Source organism: Micromys minutus, assembly GCF_963924665.1.
Source record: "Micromys minutus genome assembly, chromosome: 21".
Lineage (NCBI taxonomy): Eukaryota > Metazoa > Chordata > Mammalia > Rodentia > Muridae > Micromys > Micromys minutus.
In genome coordinates this window covers 1,499,027-1,516,091 of record NC_137956.1, presented here as the reverse complement: position 1 = coordinate 1,516,091, position 17,065 = coordinate 1,499,027, and the positions used below count along the sequence as shown (strand labels likewise).

At 43.1% G+C, this 17,065-nt stretch overlaps 1 protein-coding gene across 5 annotated transcripts in view; it reads left to right on the top strand.

The window, feature by feature from the left end:
* Positions 1–17,065, top strand: part of TLN2 (talin 2) — a 402,865-nt gene that overhangs the window by 231,722 nt on the left and 154,078 nt on the right. For all 5 annotated transcript variants that reach the window (XM_080934594.1, XM_080934590.1, XM_080934592.1 and 2 more), the window contains 2 exons: positions 2,513–2,655; positions 4,469–4,596. In XM_080934594.1, the coding sequence (XP_080790720.1) occupies positions 2,513–2,655; positions 4,469–4,596 (271 nt within the window). The remainder of the gene's footprint in view (positions 1–2,512; positions 2,656–4,468; positions 4,597–17,065) is intronic.

Genomic DNA, 17,065 nt, shown 5'->3' with positions numbered 1-17,065 from the left:
AAAGAAGGGATTGTTTTGGTTTGCCTTTCAAGGCATGTGTTCCATCTTGGCAGGGGAAGCCTGGAGGGAGCAGGGAAAGGCTGTGCTCCTCCATCCTCACTATCAGGAGGTAGGGCCAGGCTGTAGAATCCTTTCCTCCTGGGAGGCTCCTCCTGCCAAAGCGTGCACAGTCTTCTCTCAAACCACAGCCAACTGAGCACCCAGAGTTCAGACTCTCAAACCAGAAGCTTGATTTCTTAGAGCAAGACTGTTATTTCCTTACTCCTTCACCTTCCTTTCTCTGTATTACCGATACATTGTAGCTTGTGCAATGAAGATCAGTTAAATGAATACAACTGTCTCCCAAGGCCATGCAGAGGAACCACAAAAGGCTTTAGAACTCACTGATTGTGGCCCATGGGTTAGTATAATGCGGATGGGTGTGTCTCAGAGAGGCAGAACACTAAAGATTACAGGTCCTGAGGGCCTTCCCCCACCCTGCTGTTGGGGAGTTTTACTTTGCTTGTTGCCTTCACATCCCTGTTAATCTAAGAATTGTATGGAAATTCTAAGGGGCTTCCAGCCCCTCACTGAGCAGCATCTCTGGCATTCGCAATAGTAGTGCTTGATCCATGGCTGCTGGAATATATCAACTTGGAAAGGTAGATTGTCAACAGTGACGACCACCACCCTTAGGAAGAATTGGAGGTGTAGATGGTTAGTGAAGTTAGGTTAGGATGTTTTTGCTAGTGGCTCTGACATAGAAACTCTTAGCGAGCAATTTGAAGTTCAGAAAGGCAGACTCTTAATAGTGATGGTAGGAATTTTTTTTAAGTCAGGGAAGAACCATGGCAGCCAGACCAGCACTAGCTGACAAGCCTCCTGTGCTAACAACGGGCAGGCCAAGTGATGAGGGATCCCCTGTTCCCGTTTTTGCTCTTCCTGATATGGTTTAATAAAACTTGCTGCTGAGTAGATGTGCATTCTAAGGATATAAAATAGAAATAATGGTTTTTATATAAAAATGTAGATTTGTGATTTTTTTAAAGATTTTTTATACGATTACTTTTTAAGATAAATTATAAAATAATCGATCCTGTCTTTATAGCCCCAAATTGTAGCCTGCCAGTAAGAGAAACTGAGAAAATTACTTTGCTTGTTCACATTTTGTTAATCTATAATAGGTTGCTTAGTTACGAATGCATGTGGATTCTTGAGAATAATTTGTCTTCTTCACCTCTGCTATGTAAACTGTTTGCCATGTAAAGGTATTGAGGAACGTGTTGTTTTTTCACAATCATTCGCTAAAAGAAAAATAGAATGTAGTCATGTTATAACTTCTATACTACTTGAAATATTTTACCGGGATATATAAGCTATGGGAGAAAAAGTTGTTGGAGTCAAATTATTGGAGTTTGCTCCATCCGCCAAATGTGTGTGCTGTGTGTGTTTATGTATGTATGTATGTATTTATGTATGTATGTATGTATTGAGTGTGAATGTGTATGTGTGTGAGTGTGTATGCCTGTGAGTGTGAGAGAGAAAGAGAGCTGGGGGGAGAGAGGGGGGGGAGAGAGGGAGAGAGAGAGGGAGAGAGAGAGAGAGAGAGAGAGAGAGAGAGAGTTGGGATTCTGTAAACCCCACCCCTTAATTACCTGGCAGTAGCCAGGTGTGCTCTGCCCCAGTGACCTGACACTATAAAAGGGGCTGCTTGCCCCCTCCTCTCTCTCTCTTGCTCTCTTGCAGCCTTGTTCTCCCACCCCTACCCCTCCTCTTCCCTTTCCCTTCCCCCCTCCTTCCACGTGCTCATGGCCAGCCTCTACTCCTCTCTGTCTCTCTGTCTCTGTCTGTCTGTCTGTCTGTCTCTCTCTCTCTCTCTCTCTCTCTCTCTCTCTCTCTCTCTCTCTCTGCCTCTATTATCCTCTTAACTCTCCCAGGACTTGAATAAACTCTATCCTGTATTATACTGTCGTGTGGCTGGTCCCTCAGGGGGAAGCGCTCCCAACATGGGCCCCCCAGAGACATCCCCTTGCCCCCAGGCCTCGCTGCACTTCCATGGGCCATATGCCCCCCCCACTCTCTTTATCCTTTCCCTAACAGAGAGAGAGAGATTCTTCCTCTCCTTTCTTTTTTCCAGTTGTCAACTCTGTACCATACCTCAGTTTACCATGGATAGCAAAGTTGGTCTTTGACATCGAGGCCAAGAAGAGGGCAATGATTACTACTAGACCCCATCTCATGAAGCTCCAGAGAGGACCAGTGAGGGCCTCCTCTAGATAAGCAGCACATTGAACCCGGTGCTAGTTCCTACTAGGGACTGAAGACACCTCTAGACACATCTAGGGATGAAGACATCCCTCCTGTTGTGTGGGATTTGAGTGTGGCAGGGGTCGATCATCTCTCAGAGTTTGAAGAGCATAGTTCTACTGTAGGAAGTGGTTGTAAGCAACCATGGGCATTTGTAGAACTCTGTTTGCACGTCAGGCTGTGGCTCTCAGTAGCAAACATGTGTCTCATCTCTTTGCTGTTGCAGTAAATTGGCTAGATCACAGCCGGACATTCAGAGAGCAAGGCGTGGATGAAAATGAAACGTTACTGCTTCGACGGAAGTTTTTTTACTCCGATCAGAATGTGGACTCGAGAGACCCAGTGCAGTTGAACTTGCTTTATGTCCAGGTATGGAATCTACCGATCAGACAACAGATGGGTGTGGTGGCTAGTGCTAATTGTCAATCTGACAGGATCTGGGGAAAGGAATCTCAGGAAGATGTTGTCTAGCTTAAATTGACCTATAGGTATGTCTTGAATATGTTTTGTGAGGTAGAAGGACCCACGAACTGTGCGGCATTATCCCCTAGGCAGCAGATTCTGATTGGATTTAAGAGGAGAAAGCCCACTCAGAGCTACCATCCACCTCTGCTCTTGACTGTGGATAGAAAGTGATAAGTGGCTTCATGTGACTGTCGATTCACTTTTAACCAGTGATGGCCTAGAATCCAAGACTATGAGCCAAGTAAATGCTTACTTCATTTAGTTGCCTTTGTTAGAGCATCTGATCACAGCAGCAGAAAGAAACTATTATGTGACCATCAGAAGACTTCTGCCTGGTCGTGTGCTAAGTCCGTATCCATTTCTGGTTCCCACACAACAGGAAATCTAGAGTCCCGAGGTGCTGTGCTTCTGTCTGTGGTGGGAATCAGTATTGGGACAGTCAGTGGGCCTTACTGGTCCTCTCTGTGTGGCCATCGCTGAGCTCTTCCTGGCCTTGGGAGACAGTTCTGTTCATTTAACCAATCATCATTTCACACACTGACGTCGTAGCACACAAAGGGATATTGGCCAGAAAACCAGTACTTCTCATTAGCCGAGCTATCCTCAGTCACCTCTTAATGTCTTTGCTCTTAACTAATTGTTTATGCTAGAAAACCCCTTAATCCCTGAGTTGTGATCTCCCAGCATATGGTGTGGGCTTCGCACTTGGTTGCCTGAGGGCTTCTTTTGACATGAGAAAAATGCCACCTGTGTTTCTTTACAATTTCTTCCCACCTCAGATTCCTTCTGTCCTTCCTCTTACCTACTTGTCTGCTCTTAGAGATAATGCAGGGTTTATAAGTTGCAGCTCTGCCTTCTGCCTGTATTGAAAGTAAGAAATTAATTTATGTGGGCATTTTATATAGACAGATTCCCTTACCTATTGCATTCTTGTTTGTCTGTTATCTGTGTCTACTGGATTTAACTGGCAGGGTGGGTGGTTGCAACACACACAGAGCCCACTGAAGGTGGGGAGTAGTGAATGGGGCTGGAAGGCAGGCAGGAAGGCAGCTGGCAGGACAGTTAGAAGAGACTTACACTTTTAGAGCCCAGACTGATAGTGGAGAGTGCACATCTCAGTGTTCTGGGTCATGTAGCTCGAGCAAAGGAAGCCTGAGTGATAAATACCAACAGAGCTATGATTCAGGAAAGAGGGAACAAGTCTTTCAGCAGACTGAGTGCCCTCCCTGCGTGGCTTCAGGCAGCACTCCTGTCTGAGTGTGGGAGCACATGTCTGTCTCTCCTCATAAATTACTGGCCCTTGAATGATTGTGATAGTTTTGCCTCTTTGGGGATATATTTTTTTTTTTTTTTGCCAGCCTTATGATGTAGGCTCAGGTGGAGAAAATCATGTTTCTCAGTCAACCCATATGAATCCAGGCATTCCAGAGGTTTTCCATCCTCTCTTCATTTCTCAGTCTTTGCTGACTTCCGACATTATCACCGGGTTTTTCCTTTATGTCTTTTGATAATTGTCCTGTGGTGCTAACGCCCTACAGTTATCGTCCACTTTGGGAGGACAATCCAAAAGCTTGTTTTCCTTTACCCTTGATTCTACCTTACCCCAACATTCGCTGTGTCCTAATCATGTACAGGATCTGTCCTCTGAGTCAGGAGTATGTCAGTTGGGAGAAGTGTGATGCTTTCTGGGCCCCTGAACTTCCTTCTTGTGTTTCAGGCTCGGGATGACATCCTGAATGGCTCTCACCCTGTCTCCTTCGAGAAGGCATGTGAGTTTGGCGGGTTCCAAGCCCAGATACAGTTTGGACCTCATGTGGAACATAAACACAAACCTGGATTTTTAGAGTAAGTGTCCTACCCCATTTTTTTTCTCCCTCTTCTCTCTTTACTTTTGAGGAGGAACCTGAGAGGCACCTTCTTGTTCCAATTGCTTGTGAGAATGTTGATATTCACTCCACTGAGTTTAGAACCCAGTGTTGTTGGTAAAATAAGGTATCTAAAATACAGAGTGGTGACTTATTTTGATACAACATGACTCATTTTTCATTCCCATGGTAGACAATTCTTTTCTTGCTGGAGAGTCTACCACACTTGGCCAGTTGGTTCCCATGTCTAGCTTGTTTTAAAATGTTGGGCCCTCAGACAAGATAATGGCTACGCTATCTCACCGGTCATGTTTTTAATTCTTTATTAGAATGTCAAGAGTTCTTAGTCACTTTGAGAACCATGGTGTACACATGTAGAACTGACTGTAGCATGCCTCCCACTTGGTTTTGGTTCTCTTTTCTAGAATGATGGGCTGGTTTCTTTTCCCTAGGGCTATACTCTGGTGTATCCATAAGAAAGCTGGCCCTGCAGAGGCACTGTGACTGTGTGGGAACATGGGTCTTTGGCTTTGCTTTCTTGGGAATACCCTGCTGGACAGGCTGTTGCTTCCCTGGGGGTGCCTTTCCCTTGCCATGAATCTAGATTTCCCTAGGGGCTTACGTATTGCCTTGTCTGATGATGGTTTATGCCTGATGCCTTCTCTTTCCTCCTCCCCCTCCTGTTTCCATTTACATGAAACATTTGGATGAGGGTAGATTCTTTCAGTCTAATCAGTGTGCTGTTGCCACGGAGACTGCGTCTTGAGTGGAGTGGGTGTAGTGCTGGCAGTGGCTTGAGGGGAGCAGATAAGGCAAGCCCTTCTCTGGCCCTTTATGTTCGTTTTCCCTTGAGAAAGAAAACCCAGCTTTTCTCCTGGGCTCAGGCAATATTAGACAGTATAACTTGCTATGTGGTCCAAAGTAACTCTTTAGGGCAAGACACTACAATACTAGGTTGAGTTAATGAATCCCGGGAGCTTTTGCAATATGATGCTTTATGGTATAATATATAGTCAGCGACCTTGAGTTTGAGGTGGCCTTGAACAGTTTCTGTTACTATATTCAATGTTTCCCAGATGAGAGTTATATGGCCAAGTGCTCCTCTGGGCCCATTTCTTCATGCTGGACTGGCTTCCTTCCACAAGAACCTAGTGAAATGAGCCTTTCTGTTCTGTTCTTGCTGAAGATGCCATGCTTGGGTTTTTGTGGATTTTATGTTCACACAGTCAACCTCACACTCCTCCCATCTTTCAGCCCACCTTTGCTCTAGAGAGACTGCCAGTGAATAGGAGAAAGTGGGGGAGGGGAGGAGCTTAGTGAGACCAGGACACCACTGTAAGTAAAAGACTTGCCTTGTTTTAGGTTTTCTGACCTGCAGCCATGCATGAGCGTGGTGGGTAAGAGATCTAAGCAGAGACCTAGGAGAGTCTAATGCTATCCTGGTCATCTTCTGTGGGCCTTTCTCAGTGTTGGGCAGCTAATTCTCAGGGTCCCATTAGGAATGGAAAAGGTCAGACTGTGTGAAAAGAAGTTAGCAGAGGAGAAATGTTTTTATTTCAAGAATTTTCTTCAGTGAGGGCTGGGGAGATGGCTCAGTGGTTAAAGGGCTTGCCACAAAAGCATGAAAACCTGAGTTTGATGTTCAGCACCTATGTTTAAAAAAGCAAGAATAAAAAACTGTCCTTGTTGGCATGCTCCTGTAAGCCTAGGAGGGAAGGTGGAGACTGGAGGATCCCTGGAGCTCACAGACCACCAGCCTGTCCCTGTGAATTAGTAAGTGAATATGTGTGAAACTTTATCCCAAACACTAAGGTGGGAAGAGATTGAGGCAGACTTCCAACACTAACTGTGACTCCCACAGGCATATACGAACAAACAAGACCATAAATATGCATGCATGCCTACACACACACACACACACACACACACACACACACACGTGCACACACGCCTTTGCCTTCATGATAAGTGTTATGTTACCCAGACTGTGATGGGTATTTTCTATGGTGGGTATTCCTTTGCTGCTGGCCGTTAGTTAGTTAGTGTATAGCAGTTAGTTTGCCTTTGGTCTGACAAATGTCACTGCAGTCTGGTCTTGTTGTAAGCCGCATACTCACACTAGCCAAATTGTCTTTCCTTGGCCATCTGGCCATCTGACAGTTGATGTAAGGAGGCTGTATTGCTTCAGACTTTACTTTCCAAAGATGAATCCTGCGTCTCTCAGTGGTTTGTGTCCCCTTGCTCTGATTCTAAATTAAAATAAGCCCATAATGCCTGGTAGCAATTATCTCTCCTCTTGCATTTGATGTACTTTTTAATTAGACCAGATCTAGTCTAGGTAATGAAGCTTTCTCATTTACTGTAGATACTTAATTGTGCATGTTCTTGTTTCTACACTATCAGTGAAAATCCTTAGAAGGTGAGACCCTTCTTAATTAAAACAACCCTGCAGGGCCACACTTTTGATTTATACATTGAATGTTGGATGCTGTTTTAACCTAGGCTGTCCCTGGTGATTGTCTAGACCTGGAATAGGGGGCCTTTGTGTGTGTGTGTGTGTGTGTGTGTGTGTGTGTGTGTGTGTGTGTACTTGCATATAGCTGTGATCTCTACTATATGCAAGTACACACATACTGGGCTGGAGAGGTGGCTCAGTGGTTAGAGCACTGACTGCTCTTCTAGAGGTTCTGAGTTCAATTCCCAGAAACCATATGGTGGCTCACAACCATCTGTAATGAGGAAATCTCATACCCTCTTCTGGTGTGTCTGAAGAGAGCTACAGTGTACTTATATACATAAAAATATCTTAATGATAATGAGAAAGTAATTTACAAACTTAACAATGGGTAAGTTGGACTTGTAAGAGGGCCAGGCAGAAGAGCCCCATGGGAATGTCAGCCATGTAACAGGGTGAACATGATGTGAAGGAGTGTGTACAATGAGTATATTCACTATAATTTGTCAGAAGGTTTTGTTCAGCATTTGTGTATCATGTCAGCACAGTTGGCATTTTTATCAAAACGTCTCCCAACTTTCTTCAAGCTTTTCAGCAGATTTCTAGACTCAGTTCCACATTAAGGAAGATGCTTATTTTGAACACAGAACCAGTGCCTAGGCATGGTGGCACATGCCTGGAATCCAAGCACTCAGGGTGATCCCTGCAAGCTCTAGGCCATCCTGGATTACTTAGCAAGGTTTAAGAAAGTCTAGATTACAAAGCAAGATCCTGTCTCGAGAGGGTGGGAGAAGGAAGGAGAGGACAGTCGAAGGAAAATGGGCTCATAAGTTGACAAAGTGGTTAAAGGCACTGTCCACACAAGCTTGACAGCCGGAATTCCGTCATCAGAGCCCACGTAACAGTGAAGGAGACCTGACTCCACCCTTGTTCTCCATGAGCATTGCGGTGTGTATGTGCCTGTGTATGTGTTTGCGCACACACTTTTTTTGTTTTATCTTAACACTAAGGTTTAATTTTTACATAATGCAAATATTTTCAAAATATATGAATTATTAGTTTAATAATCAAAATTTTTCCTAAAGACCATTTTGGTTTCCCACCTCCAATAGATTTTTTTTTCTTATAACTTTATGTAAGAAAGAGAGAGATACATGTACAGATTTTTTAAAAGCATTTTGGCATAGAACTATATGAATATATTTTTGTCCATACTTGATTTTTTTAAAGGTTTGATAGTATGCATTGAAATCTTACTAGTTACCATAAGCATAAAGTACATGTAAAACAAAATGTAACATGGAAATAGTCAAAGTTTTCTTGGTGTGTATAGATTAGACATAATGGTTTTTAAATACCAAAAATTGCCACAAGGCTATCTTCTTAGCTCTTGAGTTATTAATGATTTATGGTCTAGGTGTACTGCACTCTGAGTGGGTGCTATACACTTGTCCTCCCCCCCCCCCCATGGACTGAGGCTTCTACTTTTTGGGCCTTTCATTTTTTGAGCTTCATATGATCTGTGAATTGTTTCTTTGGGTATTAAGAGCTTTCTGGGGCTAGTGTCCAATTATCAGTGACTACATATTATGTCTGTTCTTTTGTGATTGGGTTACCTCATTCAGGGTGATATTCTCTAGATACATCCATTTTTCTAGGAATTTCATAAAGTCATTGTTTCTAATAGCTGAGTAGTACTCCATTGTGTAAATATACCACAATTTTTTTTTATCAATTCATCTACCAAAGGACATCTGGGTGATTTCCAGTATCTGGCTATTATAAATGAGGCTGCTGTGAACATGGTGGAGCATGTGTCCTTATTGTATGCTGGAGCATCTTTGGGGTATATGCCCATAAGAGGAATAACTGGGTCTTCAGGTAGTACTATGTCCAATTTTCTGAGGAACTGCCAGACTGATTTCCAAGGTGGTTGTACCAGCTTACAACCCCACCAACAGTAGAGTAGTGTTCCTCTTTCTCCACATCCTCGCCAGCATCTGCTGTCATCTGAATTTTTGATCTTAGCCATTCTGACTGGTATGAGGTGGAATCTCAGGGTTGTTTTGATTTGTATTTCCCTGATGACTAGGGATGTCAACTACTTCCTTAGATGCTTCTCAGCCATTCGATATTTCTCAACTGAGAATTCTTTGTTTTTAAATTTTAATAATAAAATTTGTACCCCATTTTTAATAGGACTGTTTGAGTCTCTGAAGTCTACCTTCTTGAGTTCTTTGTATATATTGGGTATTAGACCTCTATCAGATGTGGTATTGATAAAGATCTTTTCCCAATCTATTGGCTGCCGTTTTATTTTCTTGACAGTGTCCTTACAGAACCCTTGCAATCTTAAGTCCCATTTCTCGATCCTTTACCTTAGAGCACAAGCCATTGGTGTTCTGTTCAGGAAAATTTCCCCTGTGCCTATGTGTTCTAAGGTTTTCCCTACTTTCTCTTCTAATAGTTTCAGTGTACCTGGTTTTATGTGGAGATCTTTGATCCACTTGTACTTGAGCTTTGTATAAGGAGATAAGAAAGGGTCTATTTTGATTCTTCTGCATGCTGAGTGCCAATTGAGCCAACACCATTTGTTGAAGAGGCTGTCCTTTTTTCCATTGAATGTTTTCAGTTCCTTGGTCAAAGATCAAGTGACCATATGTATGAGAGTTCATTTCTGGATCTTCTATTCTGTTCCATTTATCTACCTGCCTATCTCTGTATCAATACCATGCGTTTTTTAATACAATTGTCTTGTAATATAACTTTAGGTCAGGAATGGTGATTCCTGCAGATGTTTTCTTGTTTTTGAGGATAGATTTCAATATTCTAGGTTTTTTATTATTCCAGATGAAATTGCACATTGCTCTTTCCAACTCTATGAAGAATTGAGTTGGAATTTTGATGGGGATTGCATTGAGTTTGTAGATTGCTTTTGGTAAGGTGGCCATTTTTACAATGTTGTTCCTTCCAATCTATGAGCATGGGAGATCTTTCCATCTTCTGAGATTGTCTTCCAGGTCCTTCACTTGCTTAGTTAGAGTCACACCAAGGTATTTTATATTGTTTGTGACTATTGTGAAGGGTTTCTTTCCTCTAATTTCTCAGCATGAGATGAGATGTCTCTGAGATGAGTTTCCTGTATGCAGCAGAATGCTGGATTCTGTTTATGTATGCAGTCTGATAGCCTATGTTTCTTTATTGGGGAATTGAGTCCATTTATGTTAACAAATATTAAGGAATAGTGATTGCTGTTTACTGCTGTTTTTGCTTTTAGAGGTAGAATTATGTCTGTGTGTCTTTCTTCTTTTGGTTTTTTTGCTTATTTATTTTCTTGCTTTTTTTAAATGATGTAATTTCCCTCCTTGTACTGGGTTTTCCATCAATTATTCTTTGTAGGGATGGATTTGTTTTCAGATATTGTATAAATTTAGTTTTGTCCTGGAATATGTTGTTCTCTCCATCTATGGTGATTGAGAGTTTTGCTGGGTATAGTAACCTGGGCTGACATTTGTGTTCTCATAGTGTTTGTATGTTGTCTGTTCAGGATCTTTTAGCTTTTATAGTCTATGTTGAGAAGTCGAGTACAATTATGATTGGTCTCCTTTTATGTGTTACATGTTCTTTTTTTCTTACTGCTTTTAGTATTCTTTCTTTGTTTTGAACACTTGTTGTTTTGTTTATTATGTGTCAGGAAGAGTTTCTTTTCTAGTCCAGTCTGTTTAAGGTTCTGTAGACTTCTTTTGTGCTCATGGTTATCTCATTCTTAAGGGAAAGGAAGTTTTCTTCTACGATTTTGGTGAAGATATTTACTGTGCCTTTTAGTTGATATTCTTTGCCCTCTTCTATTTCTATTATCCTTAGGTTTGGTCTTTTCATTGTGTCCTGGATCTCCTGTATGTTTTGGGTTAGGAGCTTTTTGGTTTTTGTATCTTCTCTGACTGTTTCGTCAATGTTTTCTATGTTGTCTTCGACCCCTGAGATTCTGTCTTCCATCTCTTGTAGTCTGTTGGTGATGCTTACATCTGTGACTCCTGATTTATTTTTTAGGTTTTTCATCTCAAGGGTTGTTTCTTTTGTGTTTTCTTTATTGTTTCTATTTCCATTTTCAATTCCTTCATCTGTTTGGTTGTGTTTTTCTGTAGTTCTTTGAGTGATTTTTGTGTTTCCTCTTTAAAAGCTTCTATTTGTTTATGTGTGTCTTCCTGTGCTTGTTTAAAGGAGTTATTTATGTGGCCCTCGAAGATCTCCATCATCATCCTGAGGTATGATTTCAAGTCTGAGTCTTCTTTTTCTGGAGTGTTTGGCAATCCACTGCTTGCTGTGGTGGGAGAGGTGGGTTCTGATGTTACCAGGTTGTTTTGGTTTCCCTTGCTTAAGTTCTTTCGTTTTCCTCTTGCCATCTTGTTATCTGTGATTATATGTGGTCTTGTCATCAGTGACTGGCATCTGTCTCTCCTGTGGATCTGAGGGCCTGTGGGCTCAGGACGAAATTTGCTTCTGAGTGTTTGTCTTTCCATGGGCAAGTAGTGAGTTCTGGTAGCAGTGACTCAGCTCCGTCTTTGTGGGCTTAGGTGTGGAAGCTCTTGTGAGGCTGTTCTGGGAGATTTGCCCTCTGCCCACAGGTTCTGAGTACTACTGGCAGGGACCTGGCTTTTTCTCTAGGTTAAAACGAACCCTTTTCTAGATATATAATACTCTCTCTGCTCTCTGAGAACTCCCGATGTCCTCTCCCTGGGCCTATATGCCAGGCTCCCCTCTGGTCTAGTTGTAAGAGGGCCTGTAGAGCTGAACTTCAAGCCCTGCCTTTTCCGGACAGACCCTGGTTCTCACTGACAAGGTCCTGTGCCTTACTGTGGGCCTGTGCGTTTAGTCAGCGAGCAAGGGCTTTTCGGGCAGATCCTGAGTCCCTCTGCCAGAGGTCTGGCCCTACTGTGGGCGGGAAGGGCACCTTTTCTTTGAGTTCTGCCTAGCCCTCTCTGTGCTTTGGGTACTCATATCACAATCTCACCATGCCTGTGTCCCCTGCACACATTTTTAAATGAAAAGAAAAAAGTAAACATCAGAGACAAAAGGACCTTTATGTTTTCAGGTGAATAAAGAAAGACTCAATGGGATATCTACTCTGTAGATCAGGTAGTCAGTGCCAGAGAGAAACAGAGCCACGCCCAAGAGCTGGAACCAGAGGAAACTCAGGTCTCCCTCTTTGAGTCTGATCATATTTATCTACATGATAGATATTCCAATGTCACACACAGAGCACCCCAGGAATGAACATTACATCAGAGAATGAGGAAACTCCCACATATCATCTAAGAATCTTGGACTTGCTTTATGCTTTTCTATGCTTAGAAAATGATCATAGACAACATGCTGTGCATGGGCTGGAGAGACTGTCCGGCAGTTAAGAGCACTTTGGCTGCTCTCTCAGAGGATCTGGGTTTGGTTCCCAGCACCCACAACTATCTGTAACTCCAATTCCAACAGGCAATACATGCACATGGTGCACATGCATGCACGCAAGCAAACATTCATGCACATAGAATAAAAATTAATCAATCTTTTTTTAAAGATTTTTAATCAAAACATGAGATTATAATATAATTAATTCCCACTTCTCCTTTCTTTCCTCCAGACCTTCCCACATACTTACTTGTTCACTTGCAAATCATGGCCTCTTTTTTTTATTACTTGTTACTTTAAATATATATATATATATATATATATATATATATATATATATATATATATATATACATATACATATATATTCCTAAATGTAACCTGCTCAGTCCGTACAATAGTGCATGTATGTATGTTTTTCCTAGCTAACTATTTGGTAAATAAACAAATCTTTAAAAACAGCAGCAGTGTTCTTTGATTCACTAATTTACAGGCATGTGTGCGACCTGTGAGACTGTGCTAGTGTAGAGAAGACAAGAGGGAGATGCCACATACTAATTCTTAGCTGATTTTTTAGGTCTACTTTGTATGATTTTTTAATGTTTATTTTTAATATTTATATGTTTGTGCATGTGTGAGTAGGAGCAGATACCAGAGGAAGATGTCAGATCTCTTGGAGTTGGGGGGTCACAGGATTTTGGCAGCCAGCTAATGTTTGTACTTCGAGCTGCAGACCCTAAGTATAGAGCAGTAAGTGCTTTTAACCACTGAGCCATCTGTATTATGTTAATTGCAGAGTGATCTATTCAGATACTGAGCGTGAACTGTTTCTAGCAAAGTAGAAAGAGTCTGGGGCAGGAAGTGATGCTGCTGAGAGAGACTGACACAGTACCACAGTCTATAGAACAGACTGGGAGATCAGCAGTCATGTGAAACATTGTAACAATCACTCTTTCCTCAAGCATTGTAACAAAGTCTCTTCCTGAAACACTGTAACAAAGACTCCCTTCCTGACCCTTGAAAGCCTGTGGAAAATACTAAGGAGTGCTGAGTAAAAGCCTTCTGTGGGCCTTTTGTGTTGGCGCAAGTTGCTGATAAACCTGAGACCTTAGATCATTTGTTGTAGGTACAACTTGAATGAAGGTCGTGCTAGGAGATTAGTGTACAGAGTTCAGTACATGAATCTTATATTAGTGTGTGTGAAGTTGTTCGTAGTCAAATTATTGAGGAGAAGCCTATGTAGAAGAGCCTGGGTTCAGTTCTCAGCGTGGCAACATCACAAAATATGGAGAGCTGAGAATTTAACTGGGTTCATAGCGTGCTTGCTTAACAGGAACAAAGTCCTGATATTCACCTCTAATCCCAGGCTCTGAGAGGTAGAGGCAGGGGGATGGAGTCAAGGCCACTCTCATGTTTGAGGCCACAGGCAAAAGCTTTCTAAAATGTATTTGTTTTATGTGTGTGCATGTTGTGTGTGTGTGTGTGTGTGTGTGTGTGTGTGTGTGTGTCTCCTTTATATGCATGGTAACATCTCTTCAGCCCCAAGTAATCCTGAAAGTCAAAAAGGCCACGGGGTATTACATTTCAGGATGTATGAAAACACAAGTGATGTCTCGGAGGAAATAAGACATCCCAGAATATGCTTCATGTTTTAAAATGCATTCACAGAGAGACTGGATAAATTATTATTCATAGATACATGGAGGCATAAGACTATGATAAAACATTCATGAGAACAAACTCCAAGAAAGTAGCTACTATCAAAGATGCTGAGAAAGAATCAGGTTTGAAGGCACATGCCTGCAAACCCAGGACTCAGAAGGTTGAGGCAGGAAGATTAGAAGCCCAAGGTCATGCTTAGTTACCTAGTAACCTTTGGGTTACATGAGACCCTGTCTTTAAAAAGAAGAGATGACTCAGTGGGTAAGGTTGCTTGCTGAACAAGCACAAGGACCTGAGTTCAAGTCCCCAGAAACCATGTGGCCACCCTACCCTGTAACCAAGATCAGTGTTGGAGAGAGGATCCAGACAGAGGCAGGAGGGTACCGGGGCCTGCTGGCTGCCAGTCTAGCTCCAGGGTTATTGAGAGACACTTGTTATCAGTGAGATAAAGCGGAGAATGATAGAGTAGGACATCCATGTGCATGTTCCACACAGTTGAGTACAGAGACACACAACAAAGCAAATGTGGTACTGTTAACATGGACCTCTTTATGGCAAGGATATATATGAACTTCACACTTAGCATCACCTTTCAGGAGGTAGCTGCAGTAGTCCAGCCTTGAGACAGGAGCCCGCCCAACCCACAGAGGGTGGGGGTAGGCACTCGGCAAAGGTGAAATCGGGTGTTCATGCCAGGCTAAAGGGTCTCTACATTTGTGTGAAGGGGAGGGTGGGCAGGTAGGTAACAGGCAAAGGAAGCCTGGAATTCATGCTTACTAAAGAAGCCTCTGTTCCGGGCAAGTATTTACTGAGAAAACAAACCACCCAAGACATGAATCTGTGCTCTGAAAGAATTCGGAGTGTACTTGGAAAATTTCCCCCACAAACTCTAGATAATTCTACTGTCAACAAGCAAAGCTCTCAGCACAGGAGGAGGCCTCGAATCGGTTCTCAGGCTGGGGCCAGTTCAAACAGTGTCCCCTTCAGAGCTGCTGTGCTTTTGTGGAATCTTTGGCTAGAGTCCGTGTTTCCAAACTAACCAGGAAGGAGGCCTTTCACCCTAGGCTCTTCAGCTGTACCTTGCACCCTGCACCTCGCCCTCTCTGCCCCTCCACTGAAAGTAGAACGTGGGAGGAGAAACTCGTCTGCTCCAGTGTTTCCTTGGTGCTGTTTGTATTTGTCTTGTTTTGTTTTTTTCAAATTCCTATTCTGCGAATCTCACAGCCCAGAGCTCTCCTGGCAGGGTGGTTAAATGACAGCCTTCAGTGTCTGTTCCTGGCCCAGCCTCCTGTCTGATGACTTCCAAACTCAGGATCACAGCAAACCAGCATGGTCTGTACTGTACTGTTACCAGGCTGCCTCTGGGTTCAGAGCAGTGGCTGGGCTGCCTTTAAAGGGTGTTTGCACTAGTTTGGGGTCACAGAGCCATACTAATGTGGCACCGATCTTCAGGCCCACTGCCTGTGCTTCTTCTGGAAGCTATTAATGTATCCCTTCTACACTTCAGAGCTTAACAAGCGTGGTCTTTAGGATGCCGTGGGGCCATGAGGACCACACATGTGGGGCCTCGGGATATAGTCAGGGCCCTCATGAAGTACTCACTTGTGTACTCATCACTTGTGTGAGGACTGTGTCTCTCCACTCTGAACGGGGCAGCCCTCTCCAGATGACTAAACACAGAGTCCCCTTGATGTCACACACCCTGGGTTGCAGAACAATGAGACACAACTTTCTGCACTTTGTAAATGAGCCAGGCTATAGCGTTGTGGGCAGGCAGTGTGTCTTCCTCATCCTTAGGATAGTCACTGTTGTGACCACTCCAGGCATCCCCAGTCATCCAGGACTTCCTTCAAGCCATGACCATTCCGCAAACCACCAGAGCTTACCCAAGACTCTCAGTCACAGACATTGTCAGTCACACAGAACCTGGAGTCAAGTCAGAGTAATTCTGGTTTGTAATTTGAGCTACTTGGCCACTGCTTGTGGTCTCCCTGCCTCTCTCAGAACCAGAGCTTGCTGACATATGCCACTGAACTCTCCATTGAGCCTCTTAAGCAGGTCTGGGTGAGGCTGAATGTTGACATTTCTACCAGGTTCCTGGTTGGTGCTGAACCTGGGTCCAGAGACCACACCCAAGGAAGCTTCTAGAATACCAATTAGAGAAGAAGTTGTGACTATTTGCTTAGTCAGCATTAAAACAGAAGTGAGAGCAAAACTGGCTCCCAGTGTCCTTTGGTGCCACTGTCAGTACCATGCCACTCCTCCACCCTGTAGCCTCTGCCTGGTGGGTACTTCGCCTGGGCACATTCTTGTCAATTAATGCATGCAGTAACAATCCTCTTGGTCTTCAGGTGATAAGTCCAGTCTGGAGGTGATGGTTGCCTCTTTGGTAACAATTCTAGGACATATGAAAATAATATTTTCCCCAGCAATGGCATCCTTCCCATAGCTTCCCATGCATAGCCACACCAGGCTTGTTGGAATTGCTACACCATGCAGCTTCAATTTTACTGAAGAAAATGGGGTTTTATTGTATGTACAACAAAATGGCAGTCAGCCTTTAAGGTGACTCTACCAGTTTGATGAGGAAGACGAACCTAAAGAGATGTAAATGAAACAAGCAAGACAGAGAATGCAGCCTCTGGAGGAAGAGCACCATGTTTGATCCATGGCTGAAAGGGAGATCAGGGAGCAGATAGAGATGGCAGGAAAATGGTTTAAAGGTGGTTTAAACATTCTGGAGAAGCTGGGGATAGGGTGGCAGACAAAGAGCAGAGGTTCAGGTCTCTGGACAAGTGACTAAAGAGAAAATGTCCCTCACGAGGACCTTAGTTAAATCATCTACTGGAAATTTGCACACACTTGCATTGTGAGATGAAAGATATGCTAGTTTGCTCGACTGTAGTAATCCTTCCAATACATCTATCAA